General features: G+C 39.8%; 1 protein-coding gene across 1 annotated transcript; it reads left to right on the top strand.

Annotated features, from left to right (window-relative positions):
• The first annotated feature begins 19,100 nt into the window (after positions 1–19,100).
• LOC130957555 (uncharacterized) lies at positions 19,101–20,421 on the top strand. The gene is made up of 2 exons (XM_057884401.1): positions 19,101–19,420; positions 20,109–20,421. Exons 1-2 carry the CDS (start codon positions 19,317–19,319, stop codon positions 20,419–20,421), a joined length of 417 nt encoding a protein of 138 aa, XP_057740384.1. The 5' UTR covers positions 19,101–19,316.
• The last annotated feature ends 4,842 nt before the right edge of the window (positions 20,422–25,263 follow it).

Raw genomic sequence — 25,263 nt, forward strand, 5'->3', positions numbered from 1 at the left:
GGAGAGAGAAGATTTTTTTATTAATTCTCTATAGTTCCTCGTATTGCTTCACTATTTATAGGCATGTGAAACTTACAATTTCAACTTTATTAATTTATATTTGCCATGAGGAGTTGAGCCATTCAGCATTGAAATCAAACACCCGTATTAATGATGGTCATCCACTTCTTCTTTCATCCTTATCACAACACTCCTCCTTGGATGACCATTTAGAATTATTGCCTCGTTAAAACCTTACTAAAGAAAAATCCAGTGGAAAAAAATCTTAGTGAAGGAAAAAGAGTACAATATCCTTTAGTGATGGGGACTGCCTCATTAAAAACCTTGTCAAGAAAAACCCAATAGGAAAAAACCCTGACCAAGGAAAAAAAGTACAGTCTCCCCCTCTTACCGATATTATTTTATATCTCTAAATTGGCGCATCCCAATCTGATATACCAATCTTTCAAAAGAAGATTTTGGGAGTGACTTTGTGAATAAATTTGCCAGATTATCACTTGAGTGGATCTGTTGGACATCAATTCTCCCTTGATTTTGAAGATCATGAGTGAAGAAAAATTTGGGAGAAATATATTTTGTTCTATCACATTTGATGTATCCGCCTTTAAGTTGAGCAATGCATGCTGTATTATCTTCAAACAGGACAGTTGGAGCTATCTTATGATCAATCAGTTCACTTGATGACAGAATATATTGAATCACTCTCCTCAGCCAAAAACACTCGCGACTAGCTTCATGTATTGCTAGTATTTCAGCATGATTAGAGGATGTTGCTGCAATCGTCTGTTTCGTGGACCTCCATGATATAGTTGTACCACCATATGTGAATAGGTATCCTGTTTGAGATCTCCCTTTATGTGGATCAGACAAATATCCAGCATTTGTATAGCCAGCTAATTGTGACTTGGATCCATAGGGATAAAACAATCCCATATCAACTGTCCCATGAAGATATCGAAAGATTTGTTTGATTCCATTCCAATGTCTTCTGGTTGGAGAGGAACTATATCTTACTAGTAAATTCATAGCAAATGATATATCGGGTCTTGTATTATTAGCAAGATACATTAGTGCTCCAATGGCACTAAGATATGGTACTTCAGGACTAAGGATATCTTCATTTTCTTCTTTAGGACGGAATTGATCATTTTTCACATCCAAAGATCTTACGATCATTGGGATACTTAATGGATGTGATTTATCCATATAAAATCTTTTCAAGATCTTCTCTATGTATGCTATTTGATGAATAAAGATCCCATTTTTTATATGCTCGATCTGCAGGCCGAGACAAAATTTAGTTCTTCCAAGATCTTTCATCTCAAACTCTTCTTTTAGAGTTTTTATAATTGTTGAAATCTCTTCAGGAGTTCCAATGATATTTAAATCATCAACGTACACAGCAATAACAATGAATCCAGATGCGGTTTTCTTTATGAAAACACAGGGGCAGATATCATCATTCTTGAATCCGTTTTTGGCCAGATACTCAGTAAGATAATTATACTACATTCTTCCAGATTGCTTTTGACCATATAAAGATCTTTGCAATTTAACTGAGTATAACCCTTACAAATATTCACTGGATGGTTTAGATATCTTTAATCCTTCAGGGACTTTCATATAGATATCCCAATCTAATGAGCCGTACAAATAGGCTGTTACCACATCTATTAAATGTATATGCAGTTTATGATATGCAGATAAACTGACCAAATAACGCAATGTTATCGCATCCACTACAGGAGAATACGTTTCTTCATAATCTATATCGGGCCTTTGTGAAAAACCTTGTGCCACAAGTCAGGCGCACAACTTCATTTTTCTCATTTTATTTTCTCACAAATACCCATTTGTATCCAATAGGTTTTACATCTTCAGGTGTACGGACTACAAGTCCAAAGACTTCACGTTTTGCAAGTGAGTCTAATTCAGCCTTCATGGCTTCTTTTCATTTTGGCCAATCATTCCTTTGTCGACATTCTTCGACTGATCTTGGCTCAAGATCCTTACTTTCATGCATGATATTTAATGCCACATTATATGCAAATATTTTATTGACAATTGTCTTATTTCGATCCAATTTCTCTCCTGTAAAGACATAATTTATCGAGATCTCATCATTTTCACAATTTTCAGGTACCTGAACGTCTTCTGGCGTTAAAATTATATCAGAATTTTGGACAACTATAGGTGTCTTTACTGTGTCTTTTTCAACAGGAATAATATTTACCTCTTTTCTCTTTCGAGAATTTTTATCTTTGGAACCGACAGGCCTGCCACGCTTCTGGTGTGTATTTGCTTCAGTGGCTATTTGTCCTACTGGGACATTGATAAACTACTATTTTATGGTTTATATTGTATTTAATTGAGTGGTTTTATCAAGCTTTTCACCCACTTATTCATATGATTTGCATGATTTTACAATTCCTTCCTAGTTTAGTTCTATGATTGAAAACTTGCGTCTTTGGTCTTAATTTAGCTAATCTTAATCCTCTCTTATTACCATTCGATGCCTTGATCTGTGTGTTAAGTGTTTCAGGCTTCATAGGACAGGAATGGCTTAGAGAATGAAGAGGAAGCGTGCAAAAATAGAAGGAATACAAGGAATTGAGGAGATGACCAGCGAGAAGTCACGCGGTCGCATGGCTCACACGACCGCGCGAAACGGAAGAAATCAGAAGGACGCGTTTGCGTGCCTGACGCGACCGCGCGGATTGGAAGCTGCACGAACGACGCGAATGCGTGGACGACGCGCACGTGTGGTACGAAAAACGCTGTGTGACACAATCGCGTGGACGACGCGGCCGCGTGACGTGCGCGATCTGCAGAATTACAAAAGTCACTGGTAGAGATTCTGGGCCGCATTTCAACCTAGTTTTCGGCCCAGAAACACAGATTAAAGTCAGGGAACATGCAGAGACCCAGGGGGGAATTGATATCAAATCATTACTCACAATTTTAGGTTTTAGATGTAGTTTTTAGAGAGAGAGGTTCTCTCCTCTCTCTTAGGATTTAGGATTAGGATTTCTATTAGGATTAGGATTGTTTCTTCATACCAGGTTCAATAATTTATGTTTCTCTTCTATTTTTGTTTACTCTGAAGCTTTTATTTGTGTTTGATTTATGTTGCCCAATTAACTTATGAATATTTTTCATGTTAGAATTGACATCTCCATTTAGTTTAATTTGAGATATTCCAGTTATTTATGATTTTTATCTAGCTTTTTATATTCTTGGCTTTAATTGATTAATTGGTAACTCTTGAGTTGTCAAGCTCATTGTCGACTGAAAATTGGAATTCTTCAAGAATTAACTTGAGTTCTAATAACTCTAGCCTTTTCCAAGGAAAGACTAGGACCTGAGGAACCAAACTTATTCCATCCGCTTGACTTACCTTCATAGTTAGAGGTTAACTTAGTGGGAAAAAAATCCAATTCTCATCACAATTGATAAGGATAACTGAGATAGGACTTCCAGTTTTCATACCTTGCCAAGAGTTTCATTAGTTATTAATTTATTAATTCTTGCAATCTATTTCTCTTGCTAAAAACCTTTTTCAAACCCAAATACTGTTTTTCCATAACCAATAATAAATCATACTTCCCTGCAATTCCTTGAGAAGACGACCCGAGGTTTGAATACTTCGGTTTATAAATTTATTGGGTTTTGTTACTTGTGACAACCAAAACATTTGTACGAAGGGATTTTCTGTTGGTTTAGAATCTATACTCACAACGCGACTATATTTTTACAAAATTCTTTACTAGCAAAAATCCTAACGTCAAAATGGCGCCGTTGCCGGGAAATTGCAAACGTGTGCCTTATTATTGGTTATTGTTAATATTTTTTCAAAAATTTTTTTTTTTAGATTTTTATTTAAATTTTTTTTTATCTTATCTTATCTTATTTTTCAAAGTTCAAATTTTTTTGTAAAAATTATATCTTTTTCAAAATATTTTCTTTTTGTTAGTTTTTGTTTTTATTTTCTTCTACTACTATGAACTCTCACCCCTTTGGCTTTGAGTCTAGTTACAACTATGTTGCAGGAAGAGGAAGCTATAACAGGAATATGCATCAAGGTCAAAGCAATTAAAGATGGACGGAGCCAAGAGGATCTGATCAACCCTTTAGGCAACAACACCTTCCAGGATATCATGGACAAAGACTATTCTACAATGCATACCAAGATGATATATGGTGGACCCCCTTATTGTTACCAACAAGACCCACCATATGCCCATGAACCCCCTCCTCCTCAATATAATTTTGAACCACCAGACTTACAAGCCCCTTACCACCAAACACCCCCATATGACCCTAACCCTTATCCACCACACCAACCACCATATGAACCATATATAGAACCACCCAAATTCCAACCTAGTTACTCCCAAGGACCACCACCTCCATATGCACCACGTCCATCTCCATTAAGCCAAGAATCACAGGTTCGCTTCGAAGAATCAAAAGACCAATTTAATGCAACCCTTCATCAACTAGAGCAAGCAATAAATCGATTATCTTCCAGATGTTCAGACACTCAACAGACTCCCATGGCTTCATGTGGAGAATCTAATGAAGAACGCAGCACGAAGAAGACACTAGAAACTCCAGTGGACAGCATAGAGCATAACTTCATGCTGGAACAAGTAGAGAACGCCGTCATTGTAGAAGAAGAAGAGTTGGTTGAAGATTTAGGAGATGCTGAACCTCCATTGGAAAGTCCGTTCATAAAGCCTCCTTCCAAGATCTTTGAAATTGATGTTGAAGAGGGTGTACAATCTCCAAAGCATATCATGGTTGAAGACTTGGAAGAAGTTGATCAAGAGATGGAGATTCAAGAAGAAGAAGCACAACCTCCCATGCCCTTGGAAAGCAATGAAGAGGAGATTGAATTGGAAGAAAGCTACCAAGAGGAGGAGATTGAAATTGAAGAAGCTTACAAGAAGGTGGAAGTTATCAGAGAAGAGCACAAGGGAGTGAAGCTTGCAAGTTCATTAGATACACCTCTCCCAAGGCCATTACCGTCTAACACAACGTTCAAGTGGGTAAAATTCTTATCCTTGACCTTTACCTTCCCACTTGAATATTGGCTACTGGAGACGGATGGTCAACTTAGAGCTCTTTGTGACATTAAGAGTAAGAGGACGATAGTCAGTGGTAAGAATTGTCCTGCAAGGTTCATTATGGTTGGAAGCTTTAAGTTTAAATGCAAAGGTTGGTGTAGAGCTCAACTGAATGGGCCTAGGAAGTTGTTTGGCCGCTTTAGTGAGAATTCAGATTGCTTGCTACCCGGATGGAATCATAATGATCAACAAGAAGACGGGTGCAAAAGCAAGGTTTGGGACCCCAGAATTCATTCTGGAAATCAACACTCTTGGGGCCTTGTCACTTGCTTTAGCTTACTTGAAGGCTTTCTGCGCCTAGTTTGGGATCCCGGAGGCTATTGGAAGTACAAACATTGGTGGAGATTCCTGGATCAGTACAAGCATAAGCCACCATAACAGGGAGCTCACCAAATGTCCAATTTAAGGACTTTAACTAAAAGTGCTAGGTGGGAGACAACCCACCATGGTATGATCGTTCCTTTTTCAGTTTTCATTTTAGTCTGTTTTGTTTGTTTTTGAGTTTTGATTGAGCCTGGAATCATGCATATCATTCATATTAGCACTGCATTCTGCATTTTGCATTAAAAAAAATTCACGTACGCGACGCGTAAGCATCGCCGACGCGTCCGCGTCGTATGTGCGTTGGGAAGAAAAAAATATGAACAGAGAGTCACGCGAAAGCGCGGCTGGAGGCGTGCCTTTGGCACAACTTGGTCCACGCGACCGCGTCGATGACGCGCCCGCGTCATGTGGGAAAAATGCCTCGCACGCGTCCGCGTCACCCACGCAAACGCGTGCCTAAAAATGACGTAAGAATGGTGTATGGCCGAAAGTTGAGCTAGAATTGGGCTGGACTCGTGCTAGAAGCACAAGCCTTGCCACGCGTACGCGTGCCCAACGCGTCCGCGCCGTTTTCAAATTTAGGCCATCCACGCAATCGCGTCAACCACGCGACCGCGTCACCCAAAGATTTGGCAATATGAATTTCAAACAGAGAGTTGCGCGACCGCGAGGCTACCCTTGCGCTAATGGCACAAATCGATCCACGCGACCGCGTGGATGACGCGTCCGCGTCATTTCATAGAAGAGCTATCCGCACGAACGCGTCACTCAAGCGTCCGCGTCATAAGCGGCGCACAGCTTATCCAGAGCAGCCAATTATCTTATCTTTTCTTCCCTATATCTAAATCTTTTCTTCCCTTCTTATTTCTTTTCATCTTTCTTCTTCATTTTCTTACTTTCTTCTTCTTATCCCTCTTCACTTCCATTTAACTTATTTGCATAGTTTCATTCATTGCATTATTTTCATTGGTGTTAGAAATTTCTTTATTTTGCTTGTGGATTATTCAAAGAATTGTTTGAAAATTATATAATTTTTTTAAAAGGTTGCTTGCATGTTTAATTTAATACTTTCAATAACTTATTTACCATGCATGCTATGTGTTTGTGAAAAAGTCCGTATGGCATCATGTACTACTTTTATGTTATCCTACTACTTTAATGCCTGTTTTTCACAAAACCCTTTCCACATTTTATTATTTAATTATAATTGTCAATACAAACGTGATTGTCGGTTTGTTACGAGTAATAATACATTTTTAATCTTTGATGCTTGATCTATGCTACTCATGCCTTTGCCGGCATGCTAATAAACATCTTGCATCCAATACTCACCATGCCTTGCTATATTTTCACTGTTGAACTAATCACATGGAATCGCGACCATGTCTTTCATTCACTATTTTCCTTACTTGACATGTTTATCACTCGTACTGCCCTCTTCTTTGCTCTATCCCTTTGACTTCATGTCCCTTTCTCTTCTCCCTTTTCAGGATGGCCACCAGGACGGGTAAGGAGAAAGCCTCTACAACGAGCAACAGCTGAGGAACCACAACCTCCGCCACCTGCACATCTTTGTATGCACCAAGGACGGTGCAATCTTTAAGTGTGGGGAGGTCGATACCGATCTCCACGGGTTAGTTAGTCCCTTCTCAACACCAATTTTTATTTTTCATTGTTGCATTTGCATGTTTGATTGCATGTCTGTTTTATTTTGTGCATATTTTACCACTTGGTTAAAGTAACATTTTCTTTTTCAAGAAACTTCTTATAGTATTTCACTAATTTGAATAAAACTTTTTGAAAAACTTGTATGAAGAAATATTATTTTAGAATATAGTTTAGAGCTCGAACACATAAAACCAGTGAGATTTTGAGCCTATTTGATTGGTTGCATTTTATCAACCAATATATTTTATTTTTGTGTGTTTTTCTCTCTAAAATTGTGATATTTGTCTTGCTTAATTCTATATTTCCACTGTTTGATGTATGCATGCACTTATATGATTGAGGCCTTGTTTCACTAAGCTTACATACCCATATGGCCTTACCCTTCCATTATCCTTTGCAAAACAATTTGAGCCTATTTTACCCATTTGTTCTTTAGTTTAGCTCATTACTAACTCTAAGCAGAAAATAATAATGTCCTTAATTTGAATTCTTGATTAGCTTAGACTAGTAAACGTGCTCATTGTAAAACCCGGTTAATTAACGGTTAATTAACCCATAAATGAGAATTTATTCTAGAAAGCCTAAAATGTGATTTTTATGGCTAAATGTGATAGAGGAGACTGAGACGAGAATTTCGGTACCAATTTTATGGAATTCGGACCAAGATTGGACCGAACGGGCCAAACCGGGCCAACCGGACCCAAAGTGGGCCCTTGGCCCAACATAACTTAACCAAAACCCTAGTTTTCAGCACTCTCTCTCCTCATTTGTTACACACACAAGCTGAAATTAGAAAGAAAGGGAGGAAGAACACTCTTTCAAGTTCTCTCCCTTGGTTGATCTTCAAACCACCATAACTTTTGATCTAGAGCTCCGATTGCCGCCCCGTTTGCGGCCACGCGTTCACCGCGGAGAACTCTACAAAATCCATACAACCAATCTTGAGGTAAGCCACGTGTTTCTGTTCGAAATCTCAGCCCTTATTTTCGAGTTTCATGGGTTAAATGTTGAGATTTTGGGTTCTTTGATGTTATAGGACCCAACTCTCTTGAAGGAGAAGGTTAATCTTGTCTCCTTGGACCTTGGAGGTGGTAAGATTCTCAACCCTAGTGTATTTTGTTGTTTTATGATGTTTGGGTTTTGAGATGTTGTGTATGGGTATGATGGTTGTGGCTGAGGTTGTGTATGTGTGGATATTGGAGCTTGATTGGTGACTTTGAAAAGCTTGGAAAGGGTTTGGTGGTGAAAAATCTGTTCTTGGAGGTGTTGAGGCCTTGAGAGCTTGTGGATAAGTGGTTTGGAAGTGCTCCGGTGGAGTTTGGGAAAATCGGCTAAGGTATGGTTTCGGTTTCCCGTATCTAATATGTAATGTGGTAGGAAATACTTAGGCTAGAGGCCCTAAGATAGGCATTGAATTGTTGATGTTGATGAATGATTGAGATATATGATGTGGTCATATATGTGATGATGATTATTGATGCCTTGGTGGTGTGATGTATGAGAAATATGCATGTTGTGATATATGCTTGATGATTGGTTATGGTTGAATTGTGGGTTGAACCATGTTGATGGTGAGTATGATGTTGATTATGTACAATGATGATTTATTGGAATTGATGTTGTTGGGAATTGGCATGAGGATTAGTATATGATATGTCAATATGTTTGAGTTTGAGCCACTTGGGTGAAGTGGGCTAAAATGATGAGATAGTGATTTTGTATATTGTGGTAATGTGTCAATGTGTGAGTTGAGGAGGCTTGATGTTGAATTTGATACATTTTGATTGATTTCAAAGAAAAGGGATGAAATTGGCATGTTTTGATTGACTTTGAAAAGAGTTGAACATGGTTTGTTTTGAAAATGGCATATTGTGATTTTGTATGAAAACATGGTTTTTGGGCATACTTTGACGGGACATAACTTGGACTACGGATCCCCGTTTTGTACCAAATCTGTTTAGAAATGAAATTTGATCCGGGATGTCCATGCCGTTCGAAGAACGGTTGAAAAATGATTTAAAATGAGGAAGTTATGTCCGTTGGAAGATTGGGGTAAAAATCTGTGAATTCTGCAGCTTTCAACTTAGAAAATTTTTAGCAGAATAACCCCTTGCGCGTGGGCGCACCTGGCGCTTACGCGCCGATCTTCCAGGAAGTGCCATCCACGCGTGTGCGTGATGTGCGCGGGCGCGCCGATTGTGCTGCACCCAATGCCCAGCTATTTTCCCGAGAGTTATGCCAGAACTGTGCCTGTGTTGTGCCTAGGGCATGAGAACACCCACGCGTACGCGTGGTTGACGCGTGCGCGTCGATTGGTAAGTTTTAAATCCACGCGTTAGCGTGCATGACGCTTGCGCGTCGATGAGTTTTCGAGGCCATCCACGCGTGCGCGTGGAGTGCGCGCACGCGCGGCCCTGTGTTCATCCCAAAGTTGATTTTTGAGTTTTAAAAGCCAAATTTCATACTTCTAAGCCTCCGATCTCACCATTTATGTCTTAAATCATTATGGCATGCCTAGCTGTTAAGAAGGGGCTAGTGAATGAGGTAACTTGCGAGTGAAGCAAGGGAAATATGTATAATCAATGAGGATCAAGATGATTATGTGAGATGCGGAGGATGGTGGTGGAAGTGCTTGTTATGCCATGGGCCGAAAGGCTATAATTGTTTATGAATGGGCTGGTTCTGGATTGAACCGTGAGCCGGAATAGCTGTGTATGCTATGGATATTGGCTGGTTATGGATTTAACCGTGAGCCGGAATAGCTGTGTATGCTATGAGTATTGGCTGGTTCTGGACTGAACCGTGAGCCGGATGGCTGATATGGATGTTGATCCATGGATGAGAATTCATGCATGTTTATTGATGAGCGGATATTTTGTACGCTTTTTGGGGGTAATTTCATGTAGATTTTAGCATGTTTCAGTTAGTTTTTAGTAAAATAATATTAGTTTTTAGACAAAAATCATATTTCTGGACTTTACTATGAGATTTGTGTGTTTTTCTGTGATTTCAGGTATTTTCTGGCTGAAATTGAGGGAGCTGAGCAAAAATCTGACTTAGGCTGAAAAAGGACTGCTGATGCTGTTGGATCCTGACCTCCCTGCACTCGAAATGGATTTTCTGGAGCTACAGGAGTCCAATTGGCGCGCTCTCAACGGCGTTGGAAAGTAGACATCCAGGGCTTTCCAGCAATATATAATAGTCCATACTTTGCGCAAGGATAGACGACGTAACTTGGCGTTGAACGCCAAGTACACGCTGCTGTCTGGAGTTAAACGCCAGAAAAACGTCATGATCCGGAGTTGAACGCCCAAAACACGTCAAAACCTGGAGTTTGACGCCAAGAAAGGCCTCCACACGTGGAAAGCATTAGTCTCAGCCCCAGCACACACCAAGTGGGCCCCAGAAGTGGATTTCTACACCAATTATCTTAGTTTATCCATTTTCTGTAAACCTAGGTTACTAGTTTACTATTTAAACAACTTTTACAGACTTATCTTGGAACTCATGACATTTTCAGATCTGAATTACATACTTTTGACGGCATGAGTCTCTAAACTCCATTGTTGGGGGTGAGGAGCTCTGCAGCGTCTCAATGATTTAATACAATTCCTTTGTTTTCCATTCAAACACGCTTGTTTCTATCTAAGATGTTTATTCGCGCCTAACTGTGGAGAAGGTGATGATCCGTGACACTCATCACCTTCCTCAACCCATGAACGTGTGCCTGACAACCACCTCCGTTCTACATCAGATTGAATGAATATCTCTTAGATTCCCCAACAGAATCTTCGTGGTATAAGCCGGATTGATGGCAGCATTCATGAGAATCCGGAAAGTCTAAACCTTGTCTGTGGTATTCCGAGTAGGATTCCAGGATTGAATGACTGTGACGTGCTTCAAACTTTAACCTGCTGGGCGTTAGTGACAAACGCAAAAGAGGGATTCTATTCCAGTAGGAGCGGGAACCAACCGGTGATTGGCCGTACTGTGACAGAGTGCGTGCATTAGCTTTCACTGCGAGGATGGGAAGTAGCCACTGACAACGGTGACACCCTACAAAGAGCTTGCCATGGAAGGAACCTGCGTGTGAGAAGAGGAATTCAAGGAAGAGTAGAAATTCAAAGGACAAAGCATCTCCAAAACTCCAACATATTCTCCATTACTGTACAACAAGTAACGCTAGTACTCTTTATTATTCCAATATATTCCATAATCCTTTATAAACAAATAACTCTGTTGTTCAAGTAGCCCAAACAATTTTCTTGAAATCCTGGCTAAGATTAATAAAATAAACATTGATTGCTTCAAACCAATAATCTCTGTGGATTCGACCCTTACTCACGTAAGGTATTACTTGGACGACCCAGTACACTTGCTGGTCAGTTGAACGAAGTTGATCTTGGACCATATTCTATTATCATATTCTATAAAGAGATACAATTTCGTCCACCAAGTTTTTGGCGCCGTTGCCGGGGATTATTGAGTTTGGACAATTGAAGGCTTATTTTATTTCTTAGATTAGGAATAATTTATTTTTATTTTTATTTTTTATTGTTATAGAGTCATTAAATCTTGATAGGATAGTTTATTTTCAAAAAAAAATTCCTTTTCAAAAATATTATTTTTCTTAATTAATTGTTAAATCTTCGTGAGTTTAGTGTCTTGTTCTAAGTTTGGTGTCAATTGCATATCTCATATTTTCTTTTAAAATTTTCGACTTGTGTTCTTTGTTCTTCATTGATCTTCAAGTTGTTCTTGCTTATTTTTCTTGTTTGATCTTGAGTTTTTCTTGTTCTGTGTCTTTTCTTGTTTTTCTTGTGCTTTTTCAAAACATTAGTTTTCAAAAATTTAGTTTATCCATAAAAATAATACATCTTTAAAATACATTACATTTTTAATTCAGTTGGTTATAGTGTTGGCTTATGTTCTTGGCAATTGGGCACCAGTTCTTTTGAAAATCTTTTTCAAAAATAATTTTTCTTGGTTTAATCTGTGCCAAACTTTAAGTTTGGTGTTTTCTTGTTAATTTTAATATAATTTTCGAAAATTTGTCTTGGTTTTCTAAAAATTTTAAGTTTGGTGTTCTTTCTTGTGTTCTTGGTGTTCTTGTGAATCCTCAAAGTGTTCTTGAGTTTTTCTTGTGTCTTGATCTTAAAATTTTTAAGTTTGGTGTTCCTTGGTGTTTTCCCTCCAAAAATTTTCGAAAATAAGGAGCATTAGATCTAAAAATTTTAAGTCTTGTGTCTTTTGTGTGTTTTTCTCTTTCATCATAAAATTCAAAATTCAAAAATTTTTATTTTTTTTCTAACTAATTTTGAACTATTTTTTTTCGAAAATCTTTTATAAAAAAAATTTCAAATTTCAATTTCAAAATATTTCTAATTTCTTTTATTTATTTCGTTTATTTTATTTTTAATTCGAAAAAAAAATATATATTTTCACAAAATATTTTCAAAAAAAAAAAAAAAATTTATATTTTTAATTTCTTTCTATATATTTTGTTTTTACTTATTCCATTTTTCTAAATCAACATATAAATTATCTCTTGTATTCCAATTCTAAAGTAAGTATGAATGGACAAGACAAGAGGACCCTGGGGTCATATGCTAACCCCACTACTGCTTCATATGGAAGTAGTATCTGTATACCCTCCATTGGAGTTAGTAGCTTTGAGCTGAATCCTCAGCTCATTATCATGGTGCAGCAAAACTGCCAGTACTCTGGTCTTCCACATGAAGAACCTACAGAGTTTCTGGCACAATTTCTGCAAATTGCTGATACAGTACATGATAAGGAAATAGATCAGGATGTCTACAGACTATTACTATTTCCATTTGCTGTAAAAGATCAAGCTAAGAGGTGGTTAAATAACCAGCCTAAGAACAGCATAAAAACATGGAAACAGCTGTCAGAAAAATTCCTGAATCACTATTTCCCTCCAAAAAGGATGACACAGCTAAGGCTAAGCATCCAAGGCTTCAAACAAGGAGATAATGAATCTCTTTATGATGCATGGGAGAGATACAGAGAGTTGCTAAGAAAATGCCCCTCTGAAATGTTTTCGGAATGGGTACAATTAGACATCTTCTACTATGGGCTTACAGAAAAAGCTCAGATTTCTCTAGACCACTCAGCTGGTGGATCTATACATATGAGAAAAACAATTGAAGAGGCTCAAGAGCTTATTGATACAGTTGCCAGAAATCAACATCTGTACTTAAGCAATGAATCTGTCATGAAAGAAGAAGCTAAAACAGTAACTGCAGAACTCAGTCCAGTGGATCAGGCTAATGAATTCAATCAGCAATTGGACTTTCTAACTCAACAGCTAGCCGAATTCAAGAAAATATTACAGGAAACAAGAATGGCTAACAGGAACATGGAAGTACAATTAAAGCAGACAGAAAAACAACTGTCAAGACAAATAACAGAAGAATGTCAAGCAGTTCAATTAAGAAGTGGGAAAATATTAAATACCTCACTTCAAAGAAGCAGGAAACCAAGAAATGAACAAGTGGATACCCAAAATCCTCCTGAAGACAGTCCGAGCCCAGAAAGGGACAAAGCTGGCGTTCAAACGCCAATAACAAGCAAGGAGGTGGCGTTTAACGCCACCCCAGCTTCCACCCCTGGTATTCAAACGCCAGTGGGTGATCAGTCACATACAAGTGCTGATAACAATCCTTCTAAAAAGGCTTCCCAACCCACTTCTGTAGGTAATACACCTGCAGCAACTAAGGTTGAGGAATACAAAGCCAAAATGCCTTATCCTCAAAAACTCCGTCAAGCGGAACAGGATAAGCAATTTGCCCGCTTTGCAGACTATCTCAGGACTCTTGAAATAAAGATTCCGTTTGCAGAAGCACTTGAGCAAATACCCTCTTATGCTAAGCTCATGAAAGAAATCTTAAGTCATAAGAAGGATTGGAGGGAAACTGAAAAGGTCTACCTCACTGAAGAATGCAGTGCAGTCATTCTGAAAAGCTTACCTGAGAAGCTTAAAGATCCTGGGAGCTTTATGATACCATGCACATTAGGAGGTAATTGCAACAAGCAAGCTTTATGTGACCTTGGGGCAAGTATCAACCTAATACCTGCATCTACTATCAGAAAGCTTGGTTTAACTGAAGAAATCAAACCAACCAGGATATGTCTTCAACTTGCTGATGGCTCCATTAAATACCCATCAGGCGTAATTGAAGACATGATTGTCATGGTTGGGCCGTTTGCCTTTCCTACTGACTTTGTGGTGCTGGAAATGGAGGAGCACAAGAGTGCAACTCTCATTCTAGGAAGACCTTTCCTAGCAACTGGCCGAACCCTCATTGATGTCCAAAAAGGGGAAGTAACCTTGAGAGTCAATGAGGAAGAGTTCAAGCTGAATGTTGTTAAAGCCATGCAACATCCAGACACCCCAAATGACTGCATGAGTGTTGATATAATTGACTCTCTGGTAAGAGATGTCAATATGGCTGAGAGTCTCGAATCAGAGCTAGAGGAAATTAGACTCAATGCTTTCGAAAATGTAAAGATTTACAAAGAGAAAGTGAAAAGATGGCATGATAAGAAATTGTCATCCAGAGTCTTTGATCCGGGGCAAAAAGTTCCGCTATTCAATTCTAGGCTCAAATTATTCCCTGGGGAATTAAAATCCCGGTGGAGAGGTCCATATGTCATTACAAATGTGTCACCATATGGATACATAGAGCTTCAGGATAATGACTCTAACAAAAAGTTCATTGTTAATGGACAAAGAGTCAAACATTATCTTGAAGGCAATTTTGAGCAAGAATGCTCAAAACTGAGACTTGATTAAAACTCAGTCCAGCTAAAAGACATTAAAGAAGCGCTTGCTGGGAGGCAACCCAGCCAATCACAAAATTTAATTTTATTCGTATTGATTTTCTTTACAGGTTTGAGTCCAAGTATCTTCAAAAGGTGAAATAGCAATTGGTTGAAGTCACAGAGTTACAGGGAAATTTGGAAGCTCACTGGCATGAAAAAGCCAGTAAGAAATACTTTGGGCGTTAAACGCCCAAAAGAAGCTCCCGCTGGGCGTTTAACGCCAGTAAGGGTAGCCATCTGGGCGTTAAACGCCAGAAAGGAGCATCTTCTGGGCGTTAAACGCCAGAAAGATGCACCTTCTGGGCGTTTAACGCCAGTTTGCTAGCATCCTAGGCGTTTAACGCCAGGATGGTGGGAGGAGGTACAATTTCGTTTTACTTTGCAATTTTTCAAAATTTTTATGTTTCAATTCATGATTTCTTGCATAAACATATTTTAAATTATCACTTTCAATTCCAAAAAGTTTATCCTAATTTCTAAAATCCAATGATTTCAAATTTTTTAGATTTATCTTAACCCAAAAGAACAAATGGCTTTCCAAGTCAATCCATCATCTTTTCAAATTTGTTTCCAACACATCTTTAACTCCTTTTAAAAATCCTTTTCAAAATTAAAATTCAATTCTATCTTTTAAATTTTGATTCATATCTTTTCTTTTTTAAAATTATATCTTTTTCCAATCCAATTCTTTTTCAAATATTTTTAATTTCTTCTAATATCTTTTTCAACTCATCTTATCTTTTTATGAAAATACCTCTCCTTCTACTCCTCTCCTTTCCTTTCTTTTGCTTGAGGACAAGCAAACCTCTAAGTTTGGTGTGATTTGCCATGATCACTGAGCTAAAACTCATTAAGATCATGGCACCTAAGAGAACAGGAAGAGCAAGGATGTGAACTTAAGGGAGCTGAAGCATCATACATTAATTCTTGAAGGCACCCCACAGACTAGAGGAACATCCACTTCCCAAAATACAGGTTGTTAAGTTCTAATTCCAGCTTTAACTCTGTGATAGTATTATTATAGGATTTTACCTTAGAAGTTATATAGTAGTAGTAGTAATTAGTATGTCTATTTTGAATTTATTTCCAATTAAGCTATAATTTATTTTTCTCATCATCATCAGGCATGAATAAAGTAGTATAAATTTTTTTTTTTTTAGAATAAAGAAGTAATCTATATTTATGAGTTCTTAGTAATAAAGACTATAATTAATTATATGTGGTGGCAATACTTTTTGTTCTCTGAATGAATGCTTGAACAGTGCATAAATTGCACTTTGAATTTGATGAATATTGGCTCCTGAAAGGATGAGGAACACGAAAAATATCATTGATGATCTGAAAAATCATGAAATTGATTCTTGAAGCAAGAAAAAGCAGTTCAAAAAAAAAATAAAATAAAATAAAAAAATAAAAAAAATAAAAAAAATATTTACAATCAAAAGGAATAAAAGCCAAGCAGCCCTTAAAACCAAAAGGCAAGGGTAAAAAGGATCCAAGGCTTTGAGCATCAATGGATAGGAGGGCCCAAGGAAATAAAATCCAGGCCTAAGCGGCTAAACCAAGCTGTCCCTAACCATGTGCTTGTGTCATGAAGGTCCAAGTTACAAGCTTGAGACTGAGTGGTTAAAGTCGTGATCCAAAGCAAAAGAGTGAGCTTAAGAGCTCTGGACACCACTAACTGGGGACTTTAGCAAAGCTAAGTCACAATCTGAAAAGGTTCACCCAGTTATGTGTCTGTGGCATTTATGTATCTGGTGGTAATACTGGAAAACAAAGTGCTTAGGGCCACAGCCAAGACTCATAAAATAACTGTGTTCAAGAATCAACATACTACACTAGGAGAGTCAATGATACTATCTGAATTCTGAGTTCCTAAGGATGCCAATCATTCTGAAATTTAAAAGATACAGGGAGATGCCAAAACTGTTCAGAACAAAAGCTACAAGCCCCGCTCATCTAATAAGAATCTAAGCTTCATTTAAAACTCTAAAATATTATTACTTCTTTATTTCTGTTAAAACCTATTTTATTTATCTAGTTGCTTGAGGACAAGCAACAGTTTAAGTTTGGTGTTTGATGAGCGGATATTTTGTACGCTTTTTGGGGGTAATTTCATGTAGATTTTAGCATGTTTCAGTTAGTTTTTAGTAAAATAATATTAGTTTTTAGACAAAATCATATTTCTGGACTTTACTATGAGATTTGTGTATTTTTCTGTGATTTCAGGTATTTTCTGGCTGAAATTGAGGGAGCTGAGCAAAAATCTGACTTAGGCTGAAAAAGGACTGCTGATGCTGTTGGATCCTGACCTCCCTGCACTCGAAATGGATTTTCTGGAGCTACAGGAGTCCAATTGGCGCGCTCTCAACGGCGTTGGAAAGTAGACATCCAGGGCTTTCCAGCAATATATAATAGTCCATACTTTGCGCAAGGATAGACGACGTAACTTGGCGTTGAACGCCAAGTACACGCTGCTGTCTGGAGTTAAACGCCAGAAAAACGTCATGATCCGGAGTTGAACGCCCAAAACACGTCAAAACCTGGAGTTTGACGCCAAGAAAGGCCTCCACACGTGGAAAGCATTAGTCTCAGCCCCAGCACACACCAAGTGGGCCCCAGAAGTGGATTTCTACACCAATTATCTTAGTTTATCCATTTTCTGTAAACCTAGGTTACTAGTTTACTATTTAAACAACTTTTACAGACTTATCTTGGAACTCATGACATTTTCAGATCTGAATTACATACTTTTGACGGCATGAGTCTCTAAACTCCATTGTTGGGGGTGAGGAGCTCTGCAGCGTCTCAATGATTTAATACAATTCCTTTGTTTTCCATTCAAACACGCTTGTTTCTATCTAAGATGTTTATTCGCGCCTAACTGTGGAGAAGGTGATGATCCGTGACACTCATCACCTTCCTCAACCCATGAACGTGTGCCTGACAACCACCTCCGTTCTACATCAGATTGAATGAATATCTCTTAGATTCCCCAACAGAATCTTCGTGGTATAAGCCGGATTGATGGCAGCATTCATGAGAATCCGGAAAGTCTAAACCTTGTCTGTGGTATTCCGAGTAGGATTCCAGGATTGAATGACTGTGACGTGCTTCAAACTTTAACCTGCTGGGCGTTAGTGACAAACGCAAAAGAGGGATTCTATTCCAGTAGGAGCGGGAACCAACCGGTGATTGGCCGTACTGTGACAGAGTGCGTGCATTAGCTTTCACTGCGAGGATGGGAAGTAGCCACTGACAACGGTGACACCCTACAAGAGCTTGCCATGGAAGGAACCTGCGTGTGAGAAGAGGAATTCAAGGAAGAGTAGAAATTCAAAGGACAAAGCATCTCCAAAACTCCAACATATTCTCCATTACTGTACAACAAGTAACGCTAGTACTCTTTATTATTCCAATATATTCCATAATCCTTTATAAACAAATAACTCTGTTGTTCAAGTAGCCCAAACAATTTTCTTGAAATCCTGGCTAAGATTAATAAAATAAACATTGATTGCTTCAAACCAATAATCTCTGTGGATTCGACCCTTACTCACGTAAGGTATTACTTGGACGACCCAGTACACTTGCTGGTCAGTTGAACGAAGTTGATCTTGGACCATATTCTATTATCATATTCTATAAAGAGATACAATTTCGTCCACCATTTATGCTGAATTATTGATAATTGTGAATTGCACTTCCACTATCGGAGATACGAGTTTCCCTGGGTAGTAGCAGTGGCTAGCCACCACGTGCTCCAGGTTGAGACTCGAAGCTCTTTTGACCCTATGTCGTAAGTGTGGCCGGGCACTGTGAAAGACCTGGATGAGCTCGATCCCCCATAAATATTCACCAGTGAGGGTGATGGATATGGATCATGTTTATGATCAAGTTTATAACGAGTATAACTCGAGTTTAGGGATGCATGACAGAGGGACAGTCCAATGGTTAGCGACCAGGACTTGTCGGGTTGGCTCTATAACCGACAAGATGATATCATCGGCCACTAGGGACAGGCATTCATCATATGCATACTATGTGAATTGTTTGAGATTGCCTATTTGACTGTATATTAATTGCTAATTGCCTAAATGTCTTAACTGCTCCTAATTGTATATTCTTTGTCTGATATAACTGTGTTTGCTATAATATACTCCTGCTGGTGGTTGGGAGGTTTGAAGGAATTGGAAAGGGAAGTATTAGTTAGACTGAAGAATCTTTAGTCAGATGCCCTTATATGGTTTAGCTTGTTTATAAGCTTTAATATTATCTGGAGGAAGTTATAGGATTGCCTTTGGCTTTCCTCTATTATTATGTATTATATATGTGGAAGCTGTTACCATGCTGGGGACCTCTGGTTCTCACCCATGCGGATTTTGTGGTTTTCAGATGCAGGACGTACGGTTTCCCGCTGAGGCATGCTGGAGACTTCTAGATTTGCGAAGGTTCTTTGTTCTTGGGGACTATGTTTTTGGTTTATATGTTTTGCTTAGATACTTTCATCTCCACTAAATAATACAAACTGTGATGACTCCTCTTATGGGAGATTTTGGAGAATAGGTTTTATGTATTTGTGTCCCTTTGGGTTTCCTTTGGGGTTTTTCTTATTTTATCATATGTTATATTGCTATGCTCGGACCGGTTTATCTTCGCAGCCGGATCTCGAGTCTTGATATTCCTGTTTTTGACACTCCTTTGTATATATATAATCTCGCATTGGTTTATCCTTAATCGTTACGTTTTCGATCGGAGTGTTGCGCTTTAGAGTTGCGGTTTTTGTTTACCCCTTTTTCTACAAAGGCTCCTAGTTATAATCAATTATTCATACTACTATACGTACTAAATTTTTATTTTAGAGGTCGTAATACCTTGCCATCTCTGAATTATGACTTAAGCATAAGACTCTGTATGGTAGGGTGTTACATTATGGTATCAGAGCAGTTCGTTCCTATAGAGCCTGAGGGATGGACTGACTATGCTTCTGTGCATTCTCTGTGTGTGTGTTATGTGCTATTAGTATATCTGCTTGATATAATTGGCATAAACGTTCATGAGCATGCATTTGGGACTTTGAAGCACTAGACTTCCGATATTGAGACTGATCAACTTAATATCGATTGTTGGGTGTGTAAGGAACCAGATGGCGCCTCGTGGACGCGGTAGAGGTAGTGCGAGAGGTCGTACGAATGCTCGTGCACCGGAGAATAACCCTAATGACCCAGTGAACTTTATGGCTGCGTTGGAGAACATGGCTGCTGCTATGCAAGCCACTGCTGAGGCTCTTGGTCAACAGATGAATAACCATGGTAATGATGGAGGTGGAGTTCAGGGCCCGATGACCTTGGCAAACTTTTTGAAGGTTAATCCGCCTAAGTTCAAGGGAACTACTAGCCCGACTGAGGCTGATACATGGTTTCAGGCTATAGAGCGAGCACTGCAAGCATAAGTGGTCCCTGAAGGGCAGCGTGTCGAGTTTGCTACCTATATGCTCACAGGTGAAGCGTCGCATTGGTGGCAAGGTATCCGACGTCTTCTGCAGCAGGGTGATGACTATATCACTTGGAATGTCTTCCAAGAAGAGTTCTATAAGAAGTATTTTCCGACTTCTGCTAGGACAGCTAAGGAACTTGAATTGTTACAGCTGAAGCAGGGTACTATGTCTATATCAGAGTATACTGACAAGTTCGAGGAGCTGTTTAGGTTCTCTCGTATGTGTCAAGGGACTCCGGTGGAATATGAGGAATGGAAGTGTGTTAAGTATGAAGGAGGACTCCGGAGTGATATTTTCAGTTCAGTGGGACCAATGGAGATTAGGACTTTCTCCGAGTTGGTAAACAAGTGTAGGGTTGCTGAAGAGTGTGTGAAAAGGGCAACCGCTGAGAAAGGGAGTCAAAGGGGATCATTCCCACAGAACCGAAGGAAGAGCTTTGCACCTAGAGGTTCGTCTTTCAAGAGAGGAAGCTCTTTTAGGAGGCCCAACAACAACAACAACTCCCAAGGGAGGAAGTTTGGGAAGCAGCCTCAGAATGATCAAGCTTGTACTAGGTGTGGAAGTCACCATCCGGGAGCACCATGCAAGGCCGGATGGGGTTTGTGCTACACTTGTGGAAAGGCGGGGCATAAAGCCGTAAATTGTCCGAGAAGCAGAAACAAGATGCTGGAAAAGCACAACAGACTGGTCGGGTGTTCACCACTTCAGCTGTAGGAGCTGAGGGATCTGAGACACTCATTCGAGGTAACTGTGAAATAGCTGGTCAAACTTTAAATGCTTTATTTGATTCGGGAGCATCACATTCATTCATTGCATTTGAGAAAGCTCATGAGTTAGGATTGAAGATTGTAACCTTAGGTTATGACCTAAAGGTATATCATGCTACCCATGAAGCCATGGTAACTAGGCTAGGATGTCCGGAAGTTTCCTTTAGGTTCAAGCAGCGTGATTTTGTTCATAATTTAGTCTGCTTGCCGATGATTGGTCTTGATCTTATCTTGGGATTGGACTGGTTATCTAAGAACCATGTCCTGCTTGATTGTTCTACAAAGTCGGTGTACTTTATGCCGGAAGATACTGAAGGACCGGTCGTGGTGAATAATTATTACTTGAATTCGATGATGGTGAATTGTTCCGGAACCGAATGTCAGGGTATCTTGCTGTTAACCGCGGGCGTTTCGGGTGATGATCAAAGGTTGGAGCAGATTCCGGTTGTGTGTGAGTTTTCGGAAGTGTTTCCCGATGATATTGATGAGTTTCCACCTAACCGAGAGGTTGAGTTTGCTATTGAGTTGGTGCCCGGGGCGGGACCAATCTCAAGTGCTCCTTATAGGATGTCACCGTTAGAGATGAACGAGTTAAAGTCTCAGTTAGAGGATTTGTTGGGAAAGAATTTTATACGACCAAGTGTCTCTCCGTGGGGTGCTCCAGTGTTACTGGTAAAGAAGAAGGATGGGAGTATGCGGCTCTGTGTGGACTACAGGTAGTTGAACAAGGTTACAATAAAGAATAAGTACCCATTGCCGAGAATTGATGATCTCATGGATCAGTTACAAGGAGATGGAGTTTTCTCTAAGATTGATTTGCGATCCGGTTATCACCAGATAAGGGTGAGGGGTGAGGATATCCCTAAGACCGCTTTCAGAACTCGTTATGGTCATTACGAGTACACTGTGATGTCCTTTGGGTTGACGAACGCTCCTGCGGTATTCATGGATTACATGAATAGAGTCTTCCGTCCGTTTCTGGATAAATTCGTTGTTGTCTTCATTGATGACATACTGATTTATTCCAAGACTGAAGAAGAGCATGCGGAACACTTGAGGACCGTGTTGCAGATTCTAAAGGAGAAGAAACTTTATGCAAAACTGTCTAAGTGTGAGTTTTGGAAGAGTGAGGTGAAGTTTTTGGGTCATGTGGTGAGTAAGAAGGGAATAGCAGTAGATCCAACTAAGGTGGAGGCAGTGATGGATTGGAAACAACCAACCACCATAACAGAGATAAGGAGTTTTCTGGGTCTAGCTGGCTATTACCGAAGGTTTATCAAGGGCTTTTCACAGATAGCGTTACCAATGACAAAGTTAACCCGCAAAGACACTCCGTTTGTTTGGACTCTTGAGTGCGAGGAGAGCTTTCAGACATTGAAGAAAAAGTTGACCACTGCGCCTGTGTTAGTGTTACCCGAGCCGAACGAGCCTTTTGAGGTGTACTGTGATGCCTCATTAAAGGGTTTAGGGTGCGTGCTGATGCAGCATCATAATGTGGTGGCGTATGCCTCACGACAGTTGAGACCTCATGAAGTTAATTATCCTACACACGATTTGGAACTCACTGCGGTTGTGTTTGCCTTGAAGGTGTGGAGGCATTATCTCTATGGGGTTAAGTTCCAAGTTTTCTCTGATCATAAGAGCTTGAAGTATCTCTTTGATCAGAAAGAGCTTAATATGAGGCAGAGGAGGTGGATGGAATTGTTGAAGGATTACGACTTTGAGTTGCATTACCATCCGAGAAAGGCGAATGTAGTGGCGGATGCGTTAAGTCGGAAGTCGTTATGTGCAGCTTGGATGATGCTCCAAGAGGAGAAGTTGCTCAAGGGATTCGAGAGTCTGAAAATTGGTACTCAAGAAGTATCCGGAACTTTGTGTTTGAGCCGATTAGAAATCTCAAGTGACTTTAAGTCTGAACTCCTAAAGGCTCATCAAAATGATGAAGCATTATGGAAAGTGTTACCGGCCATTGAGCAAGGAAAACAGTGGAGAGTGTCGGAAGAAAAAGATGGGTTATGGAGATTCAAGGGTAGGATTATTGTGCCGGATGTTGGCACTTTGAGGCAAGATATCTTAAAGGAGGCACACAAAAGCGGGTTCTCCATTCACCCGGGAAGTACTAAGATGTACCATGATTTAAAGGTGATGTTTTGGTGGCTGGGTATGAAGAATGATGTGGCGGAATATGTTTCAAAGTGCTTAACTTGTCAAAAGGTAAATTGAACATCAAAGACCTCTGGGATGTTGCATCCTTTAGAGATTCCACAATGAAGTGGGAAAGTATTGCAATGGACTTTGTGTCAGGATTGCCAAGGACTAGGGCTGGTTATGATGCTATTTGGGTGATTGTGGACCGATTGACGAAGTCAGCTCCTTTTTGCCCATTCGTATGACTTACACCCTTGAGAGCTAGCACGGTTATACATAAAGGAGATTGTGAGACTCCATGGTGTACCTGCTACTATAATCTCTGATAGAGATCCTCGTTTCACTTCAAGGTTTTGGGGTGCATTTCAGAAAGCTTTTGGAACCCGATTAAGCTTGAGCACGGCTTACCATCCTCAAACAGATGGTCAATCTGAGAGGACGATCCAACACTAGAGGATATGTTGAGAGCTTGTGTTTTGGACCAGCTGGCGAGTTGGGATCGGTATATGCCATTAGTGGAGTTTTTCATACAATAATAGTTATCATGCGAGCATTGGAATGGCTCCGTATGAGGCCTTGTATGGGAGGAAATGTCAATCTCCGCTATGTTGGTATGAAGCTGGAGAGAAAAGCTTGTTGGGCCGGAAATGATAGCTGAGACCACCGAACAAGTCAAGAAAATCCGAGATAGGATGCTCACGGCGCAGAGTCGTCAAAAGAGTTACGCCGATCAGAGGCGAAAGCCCTTAGAATTGAGGAAGGAGACCATGTTTTCCTTAAGGTTACTCCGACCACGGGAATAGGTAGGGCGATTAAAGCAAAGAAGTTGAATCCTCGATACATTGGTCCATTTCAAATCCTGGAGAGGATTGGACCGGTGGCGTATCGGATGGCTCTACCACCTCATCTTTCGAACCTGCACGACGTGTTTCACGTGTCGCAGCTTCGGAAGTACACTCCTGATGCTAGCCATGTGTGGAACCTGAATCGGTTCAGTTAAGGGAAGATTTGACGCTTCCAGTGGCTCCAGTCAGAATTGATGATACTAGTATTAAACGGTTGCGTGAAAAGATGTTTCCCTATCAAAGTGGCATGGAGTCGAGGCGGTGTTGAGGAACACACTTGGGAACTTGAGTCGGAGATGCGAACGGATTACCCCATTTATTCTCAGGTAATTGCATTTGAATTTTGTGGGCGAAATTCCCAATTAGGTGGGTAGGATGTAAACCCGGTTAATTAACGGCTAATTAACCCATAAATGAGAATTATTCTAGAAAGCCTAAAATGTGATTTTATGGCTAAATGTGATAGAGGAGACTGAGACGAGAATTTCGGTACCAGTTTTATGGAATTCGGACCAAGATTGGACCGAACGGGCCAAACCGGGCCAAACCGGACCCAAAGTGGGCCCTTGGCCAACATAACTTAACCAAAACCCTAGTTTCAGCACTCTCTCTCCTCATTTGTTACACACACAGCTGAAATTAGAAAGAAAGGGAGGAAGAACACTCTTTCAAGTTCTCTCCCTTGGTTGATCTTCAAACCACCATAACTTTTGATCTAGAGCTCCGATTGCCGCCCCGGTTTGCGGCCACGCGTTCACCGCGGAGAACTCTACAAAATCCATACAACCAATCTTGAGGTAAGCCACGTGTTTCTGTTCGAAATCTCAGCCCTTATTTTCGAGTTTCATGGGTTAAATTTGAGATTTTGGGTTCTTTGATGTTATAGGACCCAACTCTCTTGAAGGAAGGTTAATCTTGTCTCCTTGGACCTTGGAGGTGGTAAGATTCTCAACCCTAGTGTATTTTGTTGTTTTATGATGTTTGGGTTTTGAGATGATTGGTGACTTTGAAAAGCTTGGAAAGGGTTGGTGGTGAAA

Source organism: Arachis stenosperma, chromosome 10 (assembly GCF_014773155.1).
Source record: "Arachis stenosperma cultivar V10309 chromosome 10, arast.V10309.gnm1.PFL2, whole genome shotgun sequence".
Lineage (NCBI taxonomy): Eukaryota > Viridiplantae > Streptophyta > Magnoliopsida > Fabales > Fabaceae > Arachis > Arachis stenosperma.

Coding starts and splice junctions, on each gene's coding strand:
- LOC130957555 (XM_057884401.1), top strand. CDS start 19,317: ATGCTGGGGACCTCTGGTTCTCACCCATGCGGATTTTGTGGTTTTCAG. Junction 19,421..20,108: donor AGACTTCTAGATTTGCGAAG/GTTCTTTGTTCT, acceptor TGGGTGTGTAAG/GAACCAGATGGCGCCTCGTG.